The following is a 26,167-nucleotide window of genomic DNA, read 5'->3' as shown; positions in this document are numbered from 1 at the left end:
GCATTGGTAACAGACTTTATTATAGAAGGCTTTACTGCTTGTTTCACAATAAGTACGTTTTGTAAGCTTGATTTGAATGTAGAAAGGCGTGTCTCTGAAACGCCTGCAGGACCATGATCTGTTCACAGAATACAAATAAGGTAAAAATGATTCCAGACGTTTGTAAACATGAAATAAAATGAAAAATTGTATACTTATTTCTTTAGGTATTACAGTAACAGAAGCACACTACACAATATAATCTCTTAGACTGCAAATAAACTCTCTTACCTGGAGTTTTGACTTGTTGATATGCAAAACCTCAAATCAGAAAATGCTGGGACAGTATGGAAAAAGCAAATAAAAAAAAGAAAGTAGGGATTTCCAAATTTACTTCGACTTGTATTTCACTGCACACAACATGAACACAAAATATTTAATGTTTTTTTTCTGGTAAACTTCATGTCATTTGTAATTATACATCTTTTCTTGTTATTTAGACTTGCAACACATTCCAAAAAGTTGGGCATGAGCAGTTTAGGGCTAGTAAACAGGTAAATATTTGTTTAATAATGATGTGTTTTGAAACAGGTGATATCAGCAGGTGATTGTAATTATGATTTGGTACAAAACCACATCCAAGAAAGGTCTAGTGTTTTAAAAGCAAACATAGGACGAGGAGCATAAGTTTGCCTACAAGTATGTGAGAAAAATATTTAAATATTTAAAAACAGTATCCTTAAAGAGAGATAGGAAGACATTTGGATATTTCACCTTTAAAATTAACTAACATCATTAAAAGATTAAAGGATTGTCAAGGAATTTTAGTTTTCAAGAACGCAAGCTAAACTACCTCGATCTCCATTCCCTCTGGTGGGACTGCATCAAGAATCGTCATTCATCTATAAGTGGTATCACCACATGGGCTCAGGACTACTTTGGTGAACCTTTGTCAAGTACCACAATACATAGTTATGTCCACAAATGGGGGGGGGGGGGGGGGGGGGGGAACTAAAAATCTAGACACATTTTCTAGACGAGGGAAAAATACTGTTTTTCTGAAATCGGTCACAATTGTTTTACTTGTCTCATTGGCTGATTATTTAGCTTGCTTTAAGGAAAAACTTAAACTTATTTCTGAAATCGAAACAATATTCTTTTTTTACTGGTCTAGAAAAAGCTTCATTTAACAGTTTTTAAATATTTGGACTATAAACTAGACAGAAACTTTAAGTCTAAATAAGAAAAGCAGTCCATATGTTTATTTTATGTTGAACGAATATCCATCCATTGCCAGCTGTTGCCAATCTAGATTCATCAAAATCTAAATTTTTAATCAGCAGATTTGTCAATAGCATTGTTGTCAATAGAAACTACACATTTCCATTATAATATTGTGCACAGAATTTGCCTACTTCACAGGCTCAAAGCACTGAATCAGATGGAGTACAGTATAAGAACAGAGAAAAAAATTGTTGCATCATAAACAGGAAGTGAAAGCGATAATCAGGGTTGAAGTGCATGTAAAGTAGGTCATTCTGCTTCGTCGAGCACAAATTATATGATCCTACTTAGCAGCATTCTCTTCTGTGTTTAAGTTAATCATGACAACATTAAGCATGCTTAAAAATGCATTTAGGAGCAGGAAAGGTAAGTCTTTGTCTGCTAATCTTAGCCTGACTTTGCTGTTGTGTTTTTAAGTCACCTGTAACTCAGCATTGACTATTTTATAGTTGTATTGGAAGATTAGCTGAAACTATAAACTATATATATGAAACTACAGCTAAAATATAGACAAAATGTGCAATAATGGTCACACTTGTCTGTGGTTTTGTTTTGACATTCTGCAGACAATACAGTAATTTTGCAACCACATTTCAGCTAACTCGGTTCTAGATACATAGACATGTATGAGGTGCCGTATAGGATTTAAATCAAACTTTGCTTATCAACACATAAAACACGTGTATATACACCTATAAATTACTCGCATATACACCTCTACTACTGGATGTTCAAAACAACATGGATGAAACTTGTGTATATACATATAAACTTGACGCATGAATACACCCAAATACACACGCACATACATATAAACTCGATCCTCACATAAACACCCACATTAACACACGCACATACATATAAACTTGCTGCATGCAAACACATCTATACACACTCACATATACATACAAACTTGATCTATGCATATACACCCATAAACTCTCACATAAGAATATAAACTTGATGTGTGCATAAACACCCAAATGACACTTGTGCAAAAATACAAAATAAAATTCACAAACATATATACAGTTAGTTGTGTATATACATATATGCAAGTGATTTCATATGTGTGTATGCATGAATTTTCACAGTAAAAGGAAGTTATTTCACTTTAAAAGGAAGTCGTTTAATTTCAACGTAAAAGTCCTTTGAGTGTAATGAACAAGATTATTATTTGTCATGAATCAGGTTACTGCAAACCTTAAGAAACAGAAATAATGTGATTAACAGAGGAATTACATCTGTTGAATTATGAAAATAGATTATGCTAATTCTAAAAAATAAATAAATAAAAAGGTAATGCAAAGGAATGCTCCTGCAAAATTAAAGGTTTATTATGCAATTAAACTCTCGGAAATGTTATTATGGTTTAATAAATGTAAAGTTGCTTAAGTAATCATTTTGAATAAAATATGTTTGTCTAATATTAGTTTATGTTTGTTTTATTATTGGTGTCACTATTCGTCAAGGGTTATGATACACACTTATGTCCAGTAGGGGGCAGGAATGCACTTAAGTGGGTTTTCCTGTCACCAATAAACAGGCTAATGCACCAAAATGCTGGATGACAGCTGCTGTAAAAATATAAGTAGTAGTTATTAAACACAAAAGGAGTGTCCAGATAATATATATAGCTTTTCCATGGGGGTTAACTTGACCAACATGATGAGCAGAGACTTTTAATCAGCGTTTTTTTTTTTTTTTTTTGGATATGCTGAATAATTAACTAATCAAAATGATACCAAAATCTTACAATTTTGACACCCACATTGTAAAAACATATAAAAAGCATAATAATTATAAAAATGTAAAAAACAAAACAAGAAGACTATAGGCTACATTAACATTTGCACTAGAAAAGAGGAGTTTAGTTTGAGTATACATTTATATTCATAATTCTGGTTGCTTTTTGAACGTCCTTTAAGGGTTCTATCTGTCCATTTATATTTGTGTATGTAATTACCTAATTAAATTAAAAGGTTTTAAATAAAAATATTTCTTATTTTGAATAGTCTATTTATATAGACTAATATTTTATATAACATATGGTCATAATTTAACATATTTAATCCCTCTATTAATCACATTATTTCTATTTCCTAAGCTTTGCAATAACCAGATTCGTGATAAATGTTTGTGAATTTTATTTATTTATTTTTTTTGTATGTTTGCACGAGATGTTATAGGTGTGTTTGCATGCAGTGAGTTTGTGTATGTGCGCGTGTTGTTGAAGGTGTATATGCATAGACCGAGTTTATATGTATATGCGAGTATCTATAGGTGTGTTTGCATGCTTCGAGTTTATATGTATGTGCATGTAAATGTGGGTATTTATGCGAGAATCGAGTTTATATGTATATGTGAGTGTGTATAGGTGTGTTTGTATGCAGCAAGTTTATATGTATGTGCGTGTGTTAATGTGGGTGTTTATGTGAGGATCGAGTTTATATGTATGTGCGTGTGTATTTGGGTGTATTTATGCATCAAGTTTATATGTATATACACAAGTTTCATCCATGTTGTTTTTAACATCCAGTAGTAGAGGTGTATATGCGAGTAATTTATAGGTGTATATACACGTGTTTTATGTATGTGTTGATAAGCAAAGTTTGATTTAAATCCTATACGGCACCTCATAGACATGCTTGCAGTTACATATAGTGTAGGTGAATGTCTGACTGCGGTACCATCAAAGCAAATATGCATACAGTCTAATGAATAATGACTGCTACAGCTGATTTGTTGCAAATTTACATAATGTCTAAAGAGGACCATTAAAACAAAGATTTACCAAAGTAATTTGAACTCTTAAGCTGCAGTCACTCTAGAGTTTGTGTGTGCGAAATTCTGTCGTGCGAAGCTGTGAAAAGGTGCGGGATTAAACAAGATGACTAGACATTGAAAAAAGCGAGCGATTGGTCCATGTTTTAAATTTCTATCCAGAGATGTCATGTTTTGATCCTCGATCGGTCTCGCGCAGTCAAGTGATGCGATTTCGCAGGTCAGTTCACCAAGCCTGAACTTTCCCTAACTCAACTCTCCCCTAAATTCTTAGCCCTCCTGTTTATTTTTTCCCCAATTCCTGTTTAACGGAGAGCAGATTTTTTCAGCACATTTCTAAACATAATAGTTTTAATAACTTGTCTCTAACTAATCTTTGCCATGATGACAGTAAATTACATTTGACTAGATATTTTTTTAAGACACTTCTATACAGCTAAAAGTGACATTTAAAGGCTCAACTAGGTTAATTAGGTTAACTAGGCAGGTTAGGGTAGGCAAGTTATTGTATAACGATGGTTTGTTCTGTAGACTCGAGAAAAAAAGACCTAGCTTAAAGAGGCTAATTATTTTGACCTTAATGTTCTGTTTAAATAAAAAAAAAAACTGCATTTATTTTAGCCGAATTAAAGCAAATAAGACTTTCTCCAGAAGAAAAAAATATTGTCAGATATACTGTGAAAATTTCCCTGCTCTGTTAAACATCATTTGGGAAATATTTAAAAAGGATGGGGTTATTAGTAATTAATAATAATTATTAAAAGGGGGTGGGGGTAATAATTCCGACTTCAGTATATATAATCATAGTGAATTTATTTTGGATTAAATATGTCTTTCAAAAAATACACAAAACTACTTTGATCTCCACACCACCACTAGTGTGCAGCATCAACTTGCTGCGACGGCTGCCACAGTACAACGGCACCAGAGTGCTCACACCAGCTATTGGTGGAGTGGAGAGACTGTGATAGAACCAATTTGGTGGATGGGGATGATTGGAAGGCCATGATCGTAAGGGCCGATAGAGGGACTTTGGCCAGGACACAGCGGTAACACCCCTACTTACGAGAAGTGCCATGGGATTTTTAATGACCACAGAGAGTCAGGACCTTGGTTTAAGGTCTCATCTAAAGAGACGGCACCCACTGACAGTTTAGTGTCCCCTTCACTTTTACTGGGGCATTAGGACTCACGCAGACCACAGGTTGAGCGCCCCCTGCTGGCCTCACTAATACCACTTCCAACAGCAACCTAGTCTTCCCTAGTGGTCTCCCATCCAGGTACTGACCAGGCTCAGCCCTGGTTGTTTAAATAAATATAAAGCATTCAGATGCAAAAACCTCTTCTAAAGTCTTCTAAACTTCTTCAAACTTTCTTCTAAAATTTGCATTTTTCTTACATTCCCATTGATTCAGTCATTTCAATTTTATGGCAAATAGGTTATTTTCATTGCTTTTAACATGAAATATCTGAACATGAACATAAGAGGCTAAGAAAAATGCTCATTGTAGAAGAAAATTCCAGATGCCACTTAGAGGTTTTTGCATTTGAACTCTTTAAATGTTTAATGTCTTTATTTCCTTTAATATAAAAAGCACTTTAGTTTAACACTTGAAGAGCATTCAGAATACTTTGGAACTTATAGTGGCTAATGTTGTTTGCATTAGTCATTTGAAGTCTGTGTTTTTGTAACATTAATTAACTGCATAAATAATAACATTCTCATAAGCGTATGTATGTATTACATGATTCTATACAAACTTGTTTTTCTGCACTGGAAGACAAATTACCTACTTATGCAAACCATTAAGCTTATGAACTAACTCATGCATGCGAATAAGCTAAATACACACATGCATACAGATGAAGTCAGAATTATTAGCCCCCCTTTGAATTTTTTATTTTTAAACTTTTCCTGATGATGTTTAAAAGAGCAAGAAACTTTTTAAAGTATGTCTGATAATATTTTTTTATTCTGGAGAAAGTCTTATTTGTTTTATTTCGTCTAGAATAAAAAGCAGTTTTTAATTATTTTTCAACATTATTAGCCCCTTTAAGCTTTTTTTTTTAAATTATTATTATTTTTTTAATATTCCACAGAACAAACCATCATTTATACAATAACTTAATTACCCTAACCTGCCTAGTTAACCTAATTAACCTAGTTAAGCCTTTAAATGTCACTTTAAGCTGTATAGAAGTGTCTTAAAAATATCTTGTCAAATATTATTTACTGTCATCATGCCAAAGATAAAATAAATCAGTTATTTAAAATAAGTTATTAAAACTGTCATGTTTAGAAATGTGTTGAAAAAATCTCTTCGTTACACAGTAATTGGTGGAGTGGAGGGGGGGGGGGTGACGGGGGCTTATAATTCTGACTTCAACTGTACATAGAAACTTGCATAAATATATACATAAGCAATTTTTTCATGCTGTCTTTAGTTGATGTTTATTTATACACCACCCTCCCCTTCAGTGTCATGTAATGCTGTTATGTAACAGAGCTGGCAGAAGATGTGGCTTACGTAAACTGAGCTTGCCTCCTCCCCACTGTGTGCACGCAGTTTTTATTGCTCTTTACAGTTTGTAAAACAATCTTCATTCTCTGTTCTCATCAAGGGTGCAGCGTCGCATCTCTCTACAGGATGTCCTGCATTAAGTCTCAAACAATTGGTAAGAATCCAAGCGCACATGCCTGTGTATGAAAGCAGCTGCTGCTGTATTCATAGTAGAGAGTGTGATGTGCATTGAGTCTAATGACTTTTGGGTGTTTGTTTTAAATCTACTTGCATTTACAGCTTAAAGATGAATAACAGAATTAAATTTTGAACTGTACATTTGTGCAGAGTCCATGCTTCATTATTTATGCATAAGTGTATCGCAGTACGTGTGAGCGTATAAAGTTGAGAGACCGTTTCTTTTTTTTAGAGGTAATGCTTCTCTTTGTTATATCGCTGACTCTAGTAACTCAGTCTTTTGTTGGCTTTAATCCTTTATTTTGTTTCTTTCTGCTGACCCAAACAGTGAGGGCCAGAGCAGTTATCTGCAAATTTGCTACTTATACAGTCATTTAAATGACCCCTATGATATTTTAAAGGTTTTTAAGGCTTTGTACATTTTTCATTATACTCTGCAGCATCAGCAGTTTTCTTACACTGTACGAAATGTTTTAAGAATATGATCTTTCTAAACCACTCCTTTTGGTGAAGCTATACCTTGCCATGATTTGTCAGTTTTCCTATCTGTTTTGATTGCTTTTCAGCTTTCAAAATGCATCTACAACAAAATGTCCAAAACCATATGCGAGTTTCTGCTTTGTCAAATTAAATTAAATTCACATTTATTTGTATATTGCTTTTACGATGTACTGTAGATTGTGTCAAAGCAGCTTTACATAGAAGATCATAGTAAATTAAAACAGTGTAGTTCAGTTAAAAAAATAAGCAAATGTTAAGTTACATACTATTATCTTTGTGCAAAAAAAAAAAAAAACTATGTTGTTTAGCAATTTCAAAAAGCAACACAGTTTAATTTGTCCCCGGAAAAAATTATATCAATGGGTTATGCCTTGGAATGTAAACATTCAGGATATTGTTTTGCCTCTAGCTTTCTTATTGTGCTGCGTCTTAAAGTAAAAACATCTTAATCCTGCTGTCTGTGTTTTAAAATTTAATCAAAGAACAAAAGATAACAAAATCCCTCCCTGTTCTTGACTAAACGGCTATATAGCTCAGCAATGATAAACCTTTATTAATTTATACAGAGAAGATTATATGTAGTGTTATTTGATTATATACTTTTCAGTTAATATAATTGTAAGCTACTGTTAGGTAAATGAAAAATCTGAAAAGCACTATTTATTTTAGTATCTTTGCTATATTGTGTTCATTCTGTATTGTATTTTGCTTGTAGATTTTTTTTATTAGACAGTGCTTTTTACTGAACATAACATACTGACCTAAAACCAAACCCTAACTGTAGTTATGCAAAATATATGATAGTGTTTGATATTAGAAAAGGCCTATGGAGATCTCACAATTGACTGATGTTGTTATACGGTTTCAAAATACAGCTTTATGTAAAGTGTATTTATATAGCGCATTTATTGTGTATGGCCATACCAAGTGTGCCGCAAGCCTACGTTTGAGTGAAGGTTTCGGCCGTTAGATCGCCCCCTGGGGGCTGGCTGCAGTACAAGTCATAAAGCCCGCCTCCTCGGTGTTAATGAAGGAGACTTGAGCCCAAATAAAAAAAAATATTACACTTGCAATAAAATGTCCCGAAAGATAGTTCTGGTCGATTAAGGCACTGGTTATTGTGCTGAAATAGGTGCAGATCTTCATTTTTGTAAACAGTTTGTTTTTAGCAGTAATTTAATGCTGGGCGTGTCATCGTGATTGACAGCTGTGATTGACAGTTTCTCAAAGCGCGGCGTCTGAGCTTCGGCAGGAGACTGAAGTAGACTGAAATGTTATTATTCGATTTCTGTGTTATTTTACCATGACAAAATGAGTTCAGCAGTAAACTAGTTTCTGACATACATGATCCTGGTGGAACACTGTTTATTCGCTAAGTTCAGGGCTTTTTTCGGGCTTTATTAGTTTGCTGATACACGCCTAGCCACCCAGATAGCAAAACACAGTTCCGGCTAGATTCTCGCCTGCCGGAGACTTATCTCTTAGAGCTCAGACTGACTAATGTTACCTCTGCTGGACCTACTCCGGATGCCTGGACTCACTACCCAATTCCAGCCCGAGTCAATCGAGCCAGATGCGGCGGCCGAGCGAGCAGGCGCTGCCGCATGCGAGCCGGAATCAGCCTGCGACGCCGCGAGTAGGTTATGCGATGCGGCCTGGAGCTGGCGCGATTGAATATATAAAACCCTCATATTTGTTAACGTTATTACATCCATTTGTGTTGATATGACAGCAAACGCATGCTGAGAAGTTCGGGGGGCGTAGTTGATTTTACATAAAGCGTTTGGTTGGAAGCTCGACTCTGCTCATTTTCGCGGCTCCTCCTCTGGCTCCATCAGACAATCCTTCTGCGCATGTCTGGCTCCAATTTCAGCAGTCTTTTGCGACAGTTTGTGCCCGTCAAGCAGGCGTTTTGCCCTCAAGGCGTTCAATGGGAAAAAGGGCTGTCGCGTCGTCCATATTTTTTACAGTCATTGGGCCATACACCCAAAGTGCTTCATCATGGGACGGGGTTTCTCCACACCACCTCCAGTGGCCAACTTAAGCATGTAAAAAGACATCATGAAATCACAATAATACGTTTTTTTTAGGAGTTATCAGTATGTTAGTCTTAAGGACTGGGGTCACCAATCTCGGTCCTGGAGGGCCGGTGTCCCTGCAGGGTTTAGCTCCAACTTGCCTCAACACACCTGCCTGAATGTTTCAAGTATACCTTGTAAGACCTTAAATTAGCTTGTTCAGGTGTGTTTGATTAGTGTTGGAGCTAAAATCTGTAGGACACCAGCCCTCCAGGAACAAGTTTGGTGACCCCTGCTTAAGGATATCTATAAACTAGTTCACTTTAAAAGTGGCAAAGCTTTCATTTGGAAGATATAAACATCCAAAGATTTCATTGGTTCTTCCACCTAAATCAGGGATGGGCAAACATGGTCCTGCAGAGTTTTGCTCCAGCACTAATCAAACACACCTGAACTTGCGAATCTGTGTCTTCAAGATCACCAGATACTGTAGCTATAGGCTGGTGTGTTTGATTAGGGTTGGAGCTAAACTTTGTAGGACACTGGCCCTCCAGGACTGAGTTTACTCATCCCTGATCTAAATAGATAAACCTTTTTTTTTCACCTTCAGTTTCTCATCTAATATTATGACCAACCAAATGCGGGAGTATCTGACATGTCTATCCCCTTCAAGATGCTGCTGTTTTTTGCACTTAAGCTCAACCACTCTAATATGCAAAGCTGTAATAAAAACGAAATGTTATTGGCTGTTTTTTTCTGTCCTTCCCTGTCTTCATGTTTTTGCTCCAATTGAGGTTTAATGGTCAGTACAGTACTTTTACCACTACTGCTGACAAACACATTGATTTACAGATAATCTTAAATGAGAAGACAAACCTTTATTTGAGAAGACAGATTAGATTGAATGTAAAGTTACAATAATAATCCAATAGCTTATATGTAATTTACTAAAATTAGACTGAAATACCAGAACTTTTAGTTAACTGACTAAAACATAAACTAAAACTAAATGGCATTTTAGTCAAAAGACAAGGACTCAAAATCGTCTGTCAAATGCTGCTCTATTCAATGAACCTTTATAAAATACTGCATAGATGCACATTTATGCATTATTCATACTGCATACTCTGTGTGGATTTTTGCAGCTGCTGCTCAGAAAACATACTTCACAAAAGTGCAAGGGCTGCCAAACATCACACCACTGGTAAGTTCAGTAAAGGAGACACCTGAGCCCATCCCAACCACAGTTACAGGCACCATCCCAACCTGGATACATGGCAGTCTGCTGCGAAATGGACCTGGAAAGTTTGAGTTTGGAAATCAGAGGTGAGTAAATGGAGATTCTGCTTTAAATAAGATTAATCTTTTTTTTTTTTCTTTTTAAACAAGTAAATAACAGGGTGAGAATGAAGTAAAACCTGAAAATGTTAAAAATGAGGTGAGGGCTTTTCTTTTTCTGGATTGCTTTTAAAAATTGTCGGTTGGATTTAGCGAAGTGGGTGGGCGGTTTAGTCGGTTCTCTTGAAAAACTATTGGTTGGCTTTGGGGAAGGAGGAGGTTGGGTCAGTCGATCAGTTTGTAATCAAATTTGCAAGTGTTTCTTTCTGCAGACTGCAAGACGGGGCCGTAAGATGGAGCGTAACTTGAAGTAAGTTAGAGAGGCATAACTTGCTGTTATTAAGATCCCATTAAACCATGCAAGATGTCACAATGAGATGTTGCTGACAAGATGGCGGAAATATTTACCAGAGAACATTTTCAGCAAATGTTTTCATTAGTTTTCTCCAAATGTATCTACAATCAATTAATTTTATATATTATTATATTGATTCATTCAGCCATTCCACCATGCAACTTGCTGACTTCTTTATTCGTTTTGTCATAAGTTACTCTGTGTCGCCCCCTCTGTTTGCAGATAACGGTACAATGGCGAGCGCGTCAAGTATGAAAGCCTCCGCAACTCGTTGCTGTGTTAAAAACTGTGATGGTTGGATTTAGATTTAGGGAAGGTGTAGACATTTAAAACAGATGGTTGGGTTAAGGGTTAAGCCTGGTTTATACTTCTGTGTCAAGTGACCGGCGTAACCTACGGTGCATGCAACGCGCGTAGCTGTGCATTTATACTTCTGCGTGCTGTTACTGTTGGTCTGCAATAACACTTCCGAAACACTAGCGGGCAGTGAGGTGTTAATGTTCCTCTGTGTCCAATTTCTTCACTGGTGTTTTGTATTTTTTGAACACTTCCTGAATGTACAAGTGGCTCAAACTCGCTCATTTTGAGGCAGGACGTGCAACAACTTTTACTATGAGGTAAACACAAAACAAAACTTTCCACCTGGAGATCCTTCACTGGACTCCACTTGTAAACAATCGCTTCATCGGGCTCGTGCGACTCTCGGTCCCGCCCTGACTTGACAGCGCTACCAAGCCAACCAATCACAAAGCTTGCGTTGCGACTTGTAGTCAGTGTAGTGGCTGACGTGTATTTTGAGAGGTGCACGTCAGCCACGCCAACGGCCACGACGTAGGGTTATGCATCAACGTGTAGGCTGCGCCGTGGCATATGTGTGCGCTTGACACAGAAGTATAAATCAGCCTATAGGTTAAGGGTTGGGGTAATTGTAGACATTAATAACTGTGATGGTTGGGTTTATCATGGTTCATCTTCAGTCTCAATAACTGATGTACAGCGTCATCTTGCCAACAACAAAAAGTTTTGACATGTGGGTCTCCATAACTTCAAGTTACGCTGCTTCATGTAACACCCCTGTCTTTTAGTCAGCAGACAGACCCTACACGAAATGTTAGATCTTAAAAAGCAAACACAGTGGCCTCTGGATTCACGAAAAAAAAAAAACTGCAAAAAAATTAAAAATGTTGTTCCTGGGATGTATTTGATGTATATAGAGGTACATTTTCAAAATGAGCCAGGGTTGAGCAAGTTGCTGTAAATTCAACAGGAAATTGTTTACAGTGTATAATCTCTGTTCCAATGTATAGCAATGAGGAATTTTGCAATTTGAGATGTGCGGTGGTAGAGATGGTCTAATTTTCAATTTGTGGTTGCATTGATAATTATAATTTATGCATATCACGGCTCACCTTTACTCATGTAAATGTTTCCTCAGCTATAACCACTGGTTTGATGGCATGGCCTTGATGCATCGCTTTCAGATAGAGGACGGACAGGTGACATACAGAAGCCGTTTTTTACAAAGTGACTCATACAAGAAGTGCAGCGAGAGAAACCGCATCATGGTGTCTGAGTTCGGCACTGTGGCTCTACCTGATCCCTGCAAGAACATATTTCAGCGCTTCCTCTCCAGATTTGAGGTGTTAAGTACGTAAAATACAGATGATAATTATGGTTTACTTGATGTGGATCTTGACGATTCAATCATTTCCAAAAGCTATTTTAGACATCGATTATAAAAGTTGTTTATGAAAGAGTAAAGAGGAATGTGTCTCTAGGGTCTTTTTCAAGAGCACGACTGGAACGGTCAGTGGAAACATCCAAGTGTGTCTCAGACAAACAACTGTGCGTCTGTTATCACCAGACCACATTTAAATCAGACACCACAAGCACTCAATTAAGATGAATTGAAGTAACCTAAAACTGAAGTGTTGAGATGCAGCTGGCAGGATGTCCTGGACACTGCAATTGAAATAATTATACTGTTCAAAATTTAACTAAAAAGGATAAAATATTGTGTAGCAATTTATGGGATCAATGCCTCAAGAAATGATTAAACAGTCCCGTCAGTAGAGAGAAAGTCCAGTTGTTAGTAACTATCAGTATTGTGTAAGAGTGCCATAATGAGGTTTGCGTTTGGATATGTTTGATTACAAAACTAAAATCAGCATAAAAAATAAAGTGCAAATAAAAATTTGCCTGGAAAAACAATTTAAAGTCATTGATCCTCAATACGGGAAGCACTAAAAGACTTTATCAAACTTCCAGATGACCTACCTTAAAGCAGTGGTGTAAAGTAACTAATTACAAATACTGAAGTTACTGTGAGTAGTTTTTCACAGAAATTTTAATTTACTAAGTAGTTTTAAAAATGTGTACTTTTCCTTTTCCTTAAGAATAATTTTAGTGCAGTATCTGTACTTTTACTCTCACTACTTTCCTTCAACCTGCAGTTACTACTTTATTTTTTCTTGTTTATGGGAATTAGAAAAGTCAGTCCTGTAATTCCTGTCCAATCAAATCACACATAGAAAATAAATCACATCATAATGAACTACTTCAAGACATGTGCACTTTACATTGCAGCAAACTGGAAGCATTAAGTGTCCAAGAAGATGTTCAAAATCTTTACACGCATTGACCCAGAGACTGTTTAGATCAGGGATGCCCAAACACAGGCTGTTTCTCAATTCCAAGAATGCAGAGAATGGACATGTTTTGTGGAGACCGGTCTTGCCAGGTGTCCTCGGAAGAACAAACTCAGGAGACTGCGAGGGCAGAGAATGCATCCTTTGAGAAATGAGATGCTGCGTTGTTCCTGATGGTCACATGACCTTCATGTTTAAAATTGTAAATTATTTTAAAATTACAGCATTCATACAACGATTTATTGTTTTCCCCCCTTTTTAAAAATATATACTCTGCACAATATAAATAAAACTGATTTTAATACGAATTTCAGCAAACAAACAATCTTAATGTTTTTAATCCTTTATTAAGATGTCCATGGTAATGTTTACTTTCACCGTTTCATTTAGGGAAACTCCTGAGGTAAATAAGTTAAATATCTGAACTTTATTTATAAATCTAGATAAAATGCTGCGGTTCCCACCTCCAGTCGCAATGACTTCTGGGACTTCCAGAGCGAGTTTGGTGCTCAAGTTGCATCGGTGCGTTTCTCGATATCATGATCACATCCGGGAAGTTTCACCCATCCTCTATTCTTGCAGTCTTGAGTATTGGAACTGAACTTCTGTATTGGAACTGGCAGCTGATGATGACGTTACACGAGAACACGAGGATGCAAGACCGCTGAAGAGCGCATATTGAGAAACAGCCACAGTCCTGGAGGGCCGATGTCCTACAGATTTTAGCTCTAACTTGTCTCAACACACCTGCACGGATTTCTGGAAAGCCTAGTATGAGATTGATTAGCTAGCCCAGGTGCATCAAATTGGGATTGGAATTAAACTTTGCAGGACACCGGCCCTCCAGGACCGAGTATGGGCACCCCTGGTTTAGATGCATGTCACTGATGAGAAGATGATAGATATTTACTGTATGATGACCAAAATGGCCTTAAACACCCAGCAGGCACAAGACGTCAACATGCCGTCAGATTGAAATTGTACCCTAACGTCATGGAGACGCTGCATTTTGTTTGGAAATGAAAATCGGGTTTACATCAGAACTCAACGTCAGCCTGATGTCTATGTCCAACCTAAAACCAACCTAATATCAACGTCTAATGATGGTACAGCTTGACGTGGTGTTGACGTTACCACTATGACATCTATCAGACATTTAATTTTGGTTGCCATAACTGATGAATAAATGTCAGTATTTGACGTCAATAGGATTTTGGCTCGAAATTGGATTCTGGTCACTTTCTAACAACCTAAAATCAACCAAATATCAACATTATTTGATGTTATTATTGGACATCAAAATAATATTGTCCTTAGACGCTGGCTAGACATTGAATTTTGGTCACCTGACATCACAACCTAAATCTAACCTAATATTAACGTCTTATGACATTGTGTGGCTGCTAACTAAATGCACTGCAGAATGTTACATTTACACATATTCACAAATTACATGTAAATGCATCAACTATTAAAAGCATAATACTCACTACTCATGAGTACTTTTAAAAGGGATACTTTTCCTTCTATTTGAGTAATATTTACAACTGGTACTTTTACTCTACTAACAGTACATTTTTAGGCATGCAATGCTACTATTACTTAAGTATGCTTTTTCAGTACTCTTTCCACCACTGCTTAAAAGTAATCAAAGTAATACAAAAATTTAAATGAATCAAATGTATTTATGACACTGATTTCCTTCTCTCCAATTCCAGAGCCAACAGATAATGCCAGCGTCAACTTTGTTAAGTACAAGGGGGACTATTATGTGAGCACTGAGACAAACTACATGCACAGAGTGGATCCAGAAACTTTGGAGTCCAAACAGAAGGTATGAAGTAAAAACGATTTTTTTTTATGTAAAATCAAATCTTAAGGGTTAGGTCACCCAAAAAATATGTTATTAATTACACCCTCTCATGTCATACCAATTTCCTGAGGTCTTTGATCATTTTCAGTCTCAGGATGTTTAAAATCCTGAAAAGGTACATCATATAAAAATAAATGTATAATGTATGTAACACAAACATAAAAATAAGTAATTTCTACATGGTTTTTTGTGTTCTCAGAGCTTCATACGATTACAGTTGCATGACTTAAGTCACGGAATGTTTTGACAAGGTTTTTGGTTTCTTTTCTGGACTTTAATGGATTTGGATCGTTGTATATGGAGGATGAGAAAGCTATCTGATTTCACCCAAAAAAAAACATAATTTGTGTTCCAAAGAAGAACATTTGTATTAATGGAACAACATGAGGATGAATAATTTTATAACAGACATACTGCACAGAATTTTTGGGTAAACTAAAGCCCCGGACAGATCACCTGATTTTTATTGACTGTTACGAAAGTCACTATTTCAGATAATGCATTTTGTCTTGATAAAATCTTGACTTGTCGTGGGTAACAAATTGTCCAGACTACACGTATCTTCATGATCAGTCATCCCGTGACGTCTACAACGAGCGTTATTTCCCAAAGCAGTCAGAAGTATTGCTATAACAATATTTCTTATCTCAATTTTTTTTTTATATATTTCGATCTCAATATTCTATCTTTTACTCCCCCTCATGCTGATCCAAGCCTATAAGACTTTCCTTTTTTCTCTGGAGCACAAATGAAGTTATTTGTTAAGAAATATGAGTGCTTTCTGTCCTTACATTGACCACCTTGACAAACTCTTAAGGCACATAAAGGTAAAGATAATGTTGAAGAAGTCCTTGGCAATACCTGCATTCTGATTTTCTTTTCATCTGTTTGTAAACTGCAGCAATTCTAGGACAGTTTAAAGACAAAACACACACACACACACACACACACACATTGCATCTTGATTGTGCAGAAAACACCTATTAAAATCTTTCAAATGTCATATGACATTTAAGGTTAAACCACTGGAGTCACAAGTCAGTGACGCTTTTAGCCTTGAAAGTGGAAGTTGCTTTGGCTTTGACCTAGGCCTGCACAATATATGGTTTCAGCATCGATATCGTGATCATTTGCAATAGTCACATTGCAGCAAATATGCAATGTTTAGTTTGTATTGTAATTTATTTTTGATGCCTATGATTGTATAATGATTTTAAAAGCATTCAGGTATAAGTATTTGTACCATGTGTGACCTGCAAATACAGACATGAACTGCGAATTGGAAAGATAACAATGAAAATGTGTCAGGGGACCCCAAAAAGCTTAGATTGTTTATTTGAGTTTATGGAGATTCAAAGAGTAAAAATTAAAGAGCCACTAATATGCATTAAAAAGGTCATATTTTGGTTTTGGGGGTCTCCAACAACAGGATGATATGCTTGCAAGGTCAAAAAAACTATTTCATTGTCTTATAATATGGTTTTGTTTTTACCTAATTAATTACTTATCCCAACAACTCCCATATGATTTTTTCAGTAATTTGCCATACTAGCAGCAACAAACAGCAGAGGATTGCGAGCTTGCAAATGAATTTAAATCGGCAAAAAAGCAGCAAACAAAACGTAGTTTTAGACGTTATATATAAATATAAAGAGTTAAGAAGATACAGAATAAGAATACATTATTTGCAAGCTTGAGAAAACAAGGAGGCAATCATTTTAATCGCACTTAAGGTACGTACACTTGTGAAATGGAGGAAGGAGCTGATCCATGAACTGTGTACTGGAAAGTTCCTGTCAAGCTCTGACTAAGTCACAAACATCAATAGTCTTTTCTGATTTAACAAACGGCTAACGAATCCCCTGTTGTAAGCAAGTAGATTTCTGAAGCACTCGTCAGAAAAATGACAGGAACATAGTACAAGGCTGGGGCTATAATGCTGAGGTATTTTTCGTTTGAACCACTAAGAGTCTATTCTTTTATAGATAAATCAATAGTTTCAAACACTATGCACTTTCAGATTTAAGCCTTAGCTGGATATTTTACTACACTTAGAGCTGTTACACTGCATGGAAGGTCATTTTTAAAAACCCATAACAGAGGCTCTTTAATTCACCAATCTCTGAATCTCTGAACAGGTGCATGAAAATACTCACATCACATGCAGTTACAGAAGTGCACTACAAATAGGACATATGACAAAGTGAGAGGGGACCCCCAAATTTTTTTTTATATAAATTGTTTATTAGATTTTTATGGAGATGCATTCCCTCTGCAGAATCAGCCTAATCGATCTAACATTATAAATTCTTATCGCAATATATAGTGCAAAGTAAAAAAAAATATTGCAATGTTATATTTTTTCAATATCGTGCAACCCTACTTTCCTACTTTCAATTTTCAGAAATTTCTCAGTTTTGATAATAATGATCTAAATTTGTGCTCCAAAATGGAACAAAGAGAAAGTCTAAAAAGTTTAGAACAACGCAGGGTGTAATGAGTGACAGTATTTTTATTTTTAAGAGAACTCTCACTTTAAGAAGGATGACTAATTGTAGGTGGACTGGAGCAATTTTGTAGCAGTGAACGGTGCCACCGCTCATCCACACTTTGATCCAGACGGCACAGCTTACAACATGGGCAACTCCTACAGAAACAAAGGTTAGATTCCTGTCTTTCTCTTTTGCACTAAGCAAATTAAGCATTGTATGAGGTCATGTTCATACTAGGAAATGTTTTCTAGGTGCTATGTACAACATCATCAGAGTCTCTCCAGAAAGAGACGGCCCCAAGGATACGCTAGAGGGAGCCAAAATATTATGCTCTATCGCCCCCCGTGACAAATCCAAACCCTCTTATTACCACAGCTTTGGTGAGTGAATATGAAAATCTGTCCCGTTTATTATCTCCACCTCAACTACACAAGAACGACTATCGTAATAAATTTTTACACTTTTCTGTATGTAATAAAGCCATGCTTTATTTAACTGCAAGGCACTCTGAATTATATAATCATATTGTCTGAATAGAGTGATCTTCTGAATGTATAGCACTAAAACACATCATTTTATTTCCCTGAACCTTTCAGGCATGTCAGAGAACTACGTAGTGTTCATCGAGCAGCCTATTATAATGGATCTGTTTAAGATAATAACCGGCAGACTATGGGGCAACTCAATAAATCGGGGTATTTACTGGGACCCCAACCAGGAAACCATTTTTCACCTTATTGACAAACAAACTGGAAAGGTGAGGCAATCTTTTAAGACATTTACAGTAGTATTTCTCAAAGGCATTGAGAATAATGCAGATGATCTCTCTTATGAGTTTATTCATAGTTTACAGTATATTTGTGCATTGATTGTGCTTTGTACATTTCAGTGAGAGCTGATAAACATATCAATATTGTGATTGTATTTGTAATGAAAATAGGTTGATACAGCACTTAATATAGTAATTAATGAATTACGCATAATACATGTAAAAATCCCCAATCCTAACTCACATTCTATAGTATAGTAAGTACAGTGCACAGCATATATAAGTACACCCCTCACAAATCTCTCATTTAGATTAATATTTTCTATAGGGTGCTTTACAATATTATATTTGTGCATATAATTCAGTCCGTACTGAAGCTGAATCTGCAGCTAATCCAACAAAAAAACTAAAATATTGGTTCAAATATGAGTTGCCCAAATTTATTTGTTATTGAACAATTTTAAATAACATATTAAAAATAGTAAAAAATCAAGACAAACAAAAAATCTATACAATTTTTGTTGTTATTTTACAATATTTTGCATGAATTTAATTGTATTATTTTTTCATTTCTAAAGATGTTCTGACTAAAATATTATTTTATTTAATATATGTTTAATAATATTTCTGTTTTGTTCAAATTCACCAATATATGAAGACTTTTAAAAACCTCTTAATGCCCTCTGAATTTTTCCATTAAAATTTGCATTTTTAATCAGGCTACTGTGTGTATGTTCTGTCCTTTTCCTGGTCTTTAAAGTGAAATATCTCAATATAAACAAAGGAGGCTGAGAAAAATATTAATTTTTGATGGACATTTTAGATGGCACTTGCATTTTTTTGCATCTGAATTCTTTATACATCACCCCCATTCACTAAGAAATGGATAAAAATATTTATTTTCAAAATGGGGTGTACTCAATTGTGCTGAGCGCTGTACTTATAATTATTTAATATTACTCGGTAGTTACATACAGTTATACTGTAACTGCTTCACCTTTTAATAAAGTGTTATGTAATTGACTGCTCTGCCTGTCTGTCTGTGCAGGAGATGCCAGTAAAGTACTACACCAAGGCCCTGTCCACCTTTCATCAGATCAATGCGTTTGAACAGGACGGTTTCCTCATGTTAGACATGTGCTGCTCTGATGATGGAGAGGCCATAAATAACTTCCTGATCCAGAACATGCGCCAGTCAGGAGAGGCTCTGGATGAGGTGATGTTACTCTCTGTTTGTCCTACAGTAATACTACTGTATAACAGCAGGTGCCATGTATACTATTAATATAATTATGACATTATATGTCTAATTTTTTGTGTATATTTTTCTCTCTCAGATGTATAACACAATGAGTCGGCCACTGCCCCGTCGCTTTGTGCTGCCACTCCACATCAGCAGTGAAACACCTCTTGAACAGAATCTCAACACTCGTCTTGACAGCACCGCCACTGCCGTCTGCCGCACTAAAACTCAGGTGTCCTCTTTGACTGAGTTACACATGTAGTACATTGTATCATATCCTTTGTTTATTAATTGCCATGTCAGCAACAATGGCAAAAACATTTAGAGAAACAAAGAGAGCAGGCCCAGAAGTTAGCCTGATTGTAGTAGAGAGAAGAAAGACTCCAGAGGAGGAGAGGAGCAGAGCCGGAAAAGACAGGCCAGGAAAAAAAAGGGCAGGAAAAGAGACAGAGCAGAGTTTTACACCTATTTTGTATCTTTCTTGTACCATGTAACTACCATGTAACTAAAGTCCAAATACTGAGACATTCAAACTGACCAATCAACATGTGACCACATCATAAAACCCCCAAAGTCCCCACACCCAGCCTTAATCGTATCAGTATCTGCCTTTGGAGTCTGTATTGACCTTCTTGAGTCAAAAAGATATGTTTTGTCATATAATCAAATGCATATGTCAATTTAACCTCTTACAATAGTGTATGAGTATGCAAGAGTTGGCAGTTTATTCCACTGTGGCGACCCCTGATCAATAAAGGGACTAAGATGAATGAGGATAAAAATTCAAAAATAAATTCTAAGTCAATAAAATCAGGACAGTTCAATAGAATGTGTTTTCATATACTGTAGGGCAGTGTTTCTCAACTGGTGGGTTTGCGTCGCAGGAACATTTTCAGTAGATTGCGGAGTGTGTGGTCAAAAAAACAACAAAAGTATAATTTTCTTCTTATTTTGCATATACCGGACTTATTTTGAAATGCGTGTGCAACAACCCTACCATTTGACATGTGAAATTTCATTTAATTATAGCAACAAATATGTCGAAGGGCAAGTACGACCCCGAATATGTAAAGTATGGGTTTACATATATTGACGACAAAAAAGACTTAAAGCCTCAGTGTCATATGTAGTGAGGTGCTCTCATAAGAGCGTGAAACCTTCTAAATTAAAACGACATTTAGAAACCAGACAAATAGTTTTATTAACATTTCAGTTTAGTTCATGGTAACTGAACCTTTCCTTACCCTAACCACTGTTTACAGTATTTGTGGTTTTTACGTGAATATTTCTTTAATTTGATACATTTTGTTAAATTACAGCAATAAAATATTGTTTATTTGTAAGTCTTGGTGAATTTCTTATGATTTATCTGTCACTACTTGTTTATGTTAAAAATAAATACAAATTAATTATAATTCCTAAAATTGTGTTTATAATCCCTAAAAATTTGGGTTGCGGCTTGATGACCATGTAAAAATGTGGGTCCACTGCCCAAACCAATTGAGAACCCCTGCTGTAGGGCATTGATCAAATCGTTGATTACAGTATATTAGCAAGCTCTTTCACTAGTACATACTGTACATTGCAGAACAGAGGTTAAGTGTCTGTCAATCTTTTTATCTTTATTGTTTATTTTGTTTGCAAATATCAAATTACCACCATATTAGCACATTAAAATGTTTTTGTGAAAGATCATATGACACTAAGGACTGGAAAATACTTTGTTTTGCTTTTACAAAAATGTATTTATAATTAAAAGTGTTTTATTACAGTGTCAAAAAAAATAGCACATGTGAAACTTTTAAATAATAAAAAATCTTCTCAATCGCAAATTCTGCCACTTCAGCTATTAGGTTTAACATTAACTTAGCTATAATTAATTAGCTATTAAAGGCACAGTATCTAAGATTTTAAATAGCTACTATCCATTAGAATGGTGTTATATATTTTGCTGCCTTATGTACTTACATTATCCCTTGTTCAGAAGAATCCTCAATCCAGAGAAATCAACAATTTTAACTAGTGCTTCATACAGTACTACTATGATAACACGTTTTGAATACTTTAGCCTCATGGACATAATCTCTGAAGCAGTGGATGTATTGAAGATGGCAATTCCTTTGATTCCCCACTCACAGCATCATCAAACTGCACTTTGTTTCTATCTGCAACAATACTGTGCCTACAAAATATGCATCTCATTGACTACTTTTACATAAACATGAGTAATGGAATTATTTTTCCATTCCATTATTTTCAGAGAATAGTGTCAAACAGCCGTGTGTGTATAGACTATCCTGTTGCAAAATGCTGTGAAAATTCTACACAACGGAATCTTGCACTTCAAAAATACGACTAAAATAGGCATACTTCACGTGCCTTAATCTGATTTCTACTTAGTTTGATTATGACTTTAATTAGATTAAATTAATCAAAAATTGCTGTTTACATGGTAGACTCTTAATAAGAGCATTGTCTTAATTGTGTTAAAATCGGAGTATTGGTGTCCATGTAAGCGTACTCAGTGCTTGATAATCTTTCTTTCAGGTGTTTTGCACGTTTGAAGATCTTCATGGTGAAGACCTGAAAGACTACGGTGGTTTGGAGTTTCCTCATATTAACTACGCCAAATATAACACCAAACCTTACAGATACTACTATGGTTGTGGCTTCCGTCACATAGTGGGCGACTCCTTAATAAAGATGGATCTGGAAACCAAAAAGTTAAAGGTGAGTTAAAAAATAAAGCTAGGGATTCATTGCAATGACCAAAATGCTCAAAGTTTAACATCAGTAAAAATGTTCTTGGCACACATCGTTAAACAACCCAGGCTCATTCTGAAAACTACTTCTGCACACATTTCTGGAGATCGGCAAATAGGAGCTACTTTTTTTTTTTTATTTATTTATTTTTTTTGCGGTTTTTGTTTTCGTGAAGCCACCAGAGACCTCGGTGTAGGCTTTTTGAGATCTCAAATTTCCCTCGCAAGTGCTATTTGCATCTGCTGTTCTCACGTAAATCCACAAGAGGCTACTGTCGACTGACTGATCGACGGAGTCCCACTTCTCCTTCCCTAAACCCAACTAATTGTGTTTTTAAAAGCACTAACTGACCCGCCCACCCACTTCCCTACATCCAACCGACAATTTTAAAAGGCAATCCAGAAAAAGAAAAGTCCTCGCCTGATTTTTAATTTTTCTTGCATTTGCAGATTTTACTACATTCTTACCCTGTTATTTACTTTTTTATTTAATTTTTTTGGATTCTGTTTTTGTCTTACCCGCCTACTGGAACAATTTTTAACTGGACTCAAACCCCGCTGTCATAGTCAACTCCTGGTAAGCATGAAAAGGTACAGCGTCATTCTGCCCAGAGTATCCTTTTATAAATGAATTGCAGCCATATGTACTTCAGGCTACATAATTCACAATCTCCAGAAACTTACATAGGGCTATGTTTTCAGAATGAGCCTACCTTGACGTTAAAAAGTGTTTGTGTGATTGCTATTGTATATGAATTGATTTGCAGATCTGGCGCCAGCCCGACCTCTACCCTTCAGAGCCGGTCTTCATTCCTTCACCTAATGCTGAGGATGAAGATGATGGAGTCATTCTGTCTGTCATCATCACTCCAGTTAAAGTACGACACAGCCCTAAACAGGCACTATACTTCACCTATTCTATAATGAATGCAAGCTCTCAGAAGCATATTGAGGATTATTAATGTGTCTTGTATCTAAGCCCTATCTTTCTCTTCTCTCTCTCTCTCTCTCTCTCTGTAGGATAAGAGTACATTTCTCTTAGTTCTAGATGCCAAAACTTTTGAAGAGCTAGGAAGAGCTGAAGTGCCTGTCAACATTCCTTATGGATTCCACGGTGTCTTTAACTCCAGTGTATGAAGCTCTTGGGATTCACTCCAACAAAACACAAACAAACCACAAGTAGCTCTTTAAAATGCTTAACCTACAGTACCACTTATCAAGGCACTTACTGAACAATATTTCTATGAAATCAACCTAAAGAGATTCTCATATACTGTATGTGTATATATAAAAACAACACACACACACACTTTACAAATGCAGTTAGTTCTCTGTGAGAAACTGAACCATTTAAAACCATTGCCAAAAAAAGCCTGGTCCAGATTTTGTGACCTTTGATATATGCTTCAACACAGTCCAGTCACGTTTATTTCTATAGCACTTCATGCCATACAGACTGAATCAATTCAGAGATTAACAGGAAAACTACTGAATGTAGTTCACTATCAATAAGAGAGAGAGCTTTAAACAGATTTATTTTTGGCGTCCTTGTTATACGTTCCATTTACTCACTATAGTAAATACCTTTTTTCAGAATTACATGCAACTAGACCTAAACATGGGCGAAGCAGTAGGTAGTGCTGTCGCCTCACAGCAAAAAGGTTGCTGGGTCGAGCCTCGGCTCAGTTGACGTTTCTGTGTGGAGTTTGCATGTTCTCCCTGTGTTCGCATGGGTTTCCTCCGGGTGCTCTGGTTTTCCCCACAGTCCAAAGACATGCGGTACAGGTGAATTGGGTAGGCTAAATTGTCCGAAGTGTATGTGTGTGAATGCATGTGTGGATGTTTCCCAGGGATGGGTTGCGGCTGGAAGGGCATCCGCTGCGTAAAAACTTGCTGGATAAGTTGGTGGTTCATTCCGATGTGGCGACCCTGGAATAATAAAGGGACTAAGCCGAAAACATAACCATACAGTAAGTACAGGGAGTTAGCCGATATTTCTCAATACTTAAATGTATAGTTACGCTGTAATATGGACACTTTAACTCTGCAACAAGCAGTTCTACCAAAGACAGCAATTTTGTTGTTCAGCTCCTCGGTGCATATGACTTTCTTCTTTCAGACATACACTGCAGCTTTAAATACACTAGCTTTAAAGGGCACCTATTTTACCCCTTTTTTAAGATTTAAGATAAGTCTTTTGTGTCTCCAGAATGTGTCTGTAAAACCTTAGCTCAAAACTTGTAGCTGTTTTTGTGACCTGTGTCTGTAACCTGTGTTCTCTCTGCCCACCGTTCCCATGTCAGAGTGTGCCTCAATCTCTGGCTGTGTCAGATAAACAGCACAGTGACAGACATGAAGGAAGCAGATCTCATGTAACGTTTGTGAGAAATACTGCAGTAAGGTAATATATACTGCTGTATGGATATTCTTTGTTAATGTACAAAATAAACCTGATTTAAAGTCTTTTCTTTTATTATTGTACTGACAAGGGCTGTGGTGATAAAGACTGTAAAATCACTGTAATTGATCACAAACATGCACTGTTTTAAAAACATTTGAAAAACTTGTAAATCCCACTCTTGATCACATTTGATGATGATTGATGATCACAGAGAGCTGAACAGATCTTTTAATCCCAGTTGCTTTGACATGTCCAGTCTTGTTGATATGGTTATAAGCGTTAGTATGGAGACATGTTAATACGGGGCTGTCAGCTTACAAAAGGTGATTTTTATCATAGGTGCCCTTTAAATTGTGTCCTGGTTCTTCTGTGATGTATAATGGTGTGGGGTAGTGACTTATGAAGTAGACTGATGTGTTTTTGCAACAAAAATGCTTTAAATATATTTAAATTATAAACTCAAATCTCTGACTTCTGATAGCTGCCGAATGTGTGTCCTCAACAATTCTTGACTGATCTCTGACTCGACATATATGATGCAAGATGCATTCATTTCGGAAGTTCTGGTCAGAGTAGACAAATGAGGATAACTAAAGTGGAAATTAAAAAACGACATGTTATAATGTCATTAGATTTCGTTTTTAGAGAAGAGCATGAAATTTTTGCACATCGGTATTTGATTAAACTGGAGTACCGCAGCATCATCATCCTTCATACAGTATGGCGAGTCAGACCAGAACTTGTCAAGTACTGGCAATTCATGAGTTTAGAAATATTTTTGTTACAAAAACACATTGATCCACTTCATGAAGCATGTGTTAATCCCCTGGTGGCCTATGAGTATGCCCACACGGAATCTGCACGCACAGATATCTGCAGATTTTTAGCCCCTCATTGAGTCTATATATTGTGTAAATGTGTACACATTTTTTATTTATTTAGTTTTTAAATTTATTTCACCAATTTAATGTGATATTATAATAATAGAAATATTAAAATGTTCATATGATTTATTTACAAT

The 26,167-nt window shown here is 36.1% G+C and overlaps 1 protein-coding gene across 2 annotated transcripts; it reads left to right on the top strand.

Annotated features, from left to right (window-relative positions):
• Window positions 1-633: 633 nt before the first annotated feature.
• bco2a (beta-carotene oxygenase 2a) lies at window positions 634-26,167 on the top strand. 2 transcript variants are annotated; one of them, XM_073952220.1, is made up of 13 exons: window positions 634-678; window positions 6,670-6,723; window positions 10,411-10,591; window positions 12,394-12,605; window positions 15,325-15,440; window positions 18,038-18,140; window positions 18,223-18,351; window positions 18,568-18,728; window positions 19,789-19,956; window positions 20,078-20,215; window positions 22,531-22,713; window positions 23,513-23,623; window positions 23,766-26,167. In XM_073952220.1, exons 2-13 carry the CDS (start codon window positions 6,696-6,698, stop codon window positions 23,880-23,882), a joined length of 1,647 nt encoding a protein of 548 aa, XP_073808321.1. In that variant the 5' UTR covers window positions 634-678; window positions 6,670-6,695; the 3' UTR covers window positions 23,883-26,167. The 2 variants fall into 2 exon arrangements, with proteins under 2 accessions (XP_073808321.1, XP_002662060.4); XM_002662014.8 differs by lacking the exon at window positions 634-678 and adding an exon at window positions 1,376-1,629.

The sequence above is a fragment of the Danio rerio genome, chromosome 5 (assembly GCF_049306965.1).
Source record: "Danio rerio strain Tuebingen ecotype United States chromosome 5, GRCz12tu, whole genome shotgun sequence".
NCBI classification, from domain to species: Eukaryota; Metazoa; Chordata; class Actinopteri; order Cypriniformes; family Danionidae; genus Danio; species Danio rerio.
This window is presented reverse-complemented; position numbering and strand designations above follow the sequence as displayed.

Coding starts and splice junctions, on each gene's coding strand:
- bco2a (XM_002662014.8), top strand. CDS start 1,584: ATGACAACATTAAGCATGCTTAAAAATGCATTTAGGAGCAGGAAAG. Junction 19,957..20,077: donor CAGGAGAGGCTCTGGATGAG/GTGATGTTACTC, acceptor TTTCTCTCTCAG/ATGTATAACACAATGAGTCG. Junction 20,216..22,530: donor TCTGCCGCACTAAAACTCAG/GTGTCCTCTTTG, acceptor TCTTTCTTTCAG/GTGTTTTGCACGTTTGAAGA.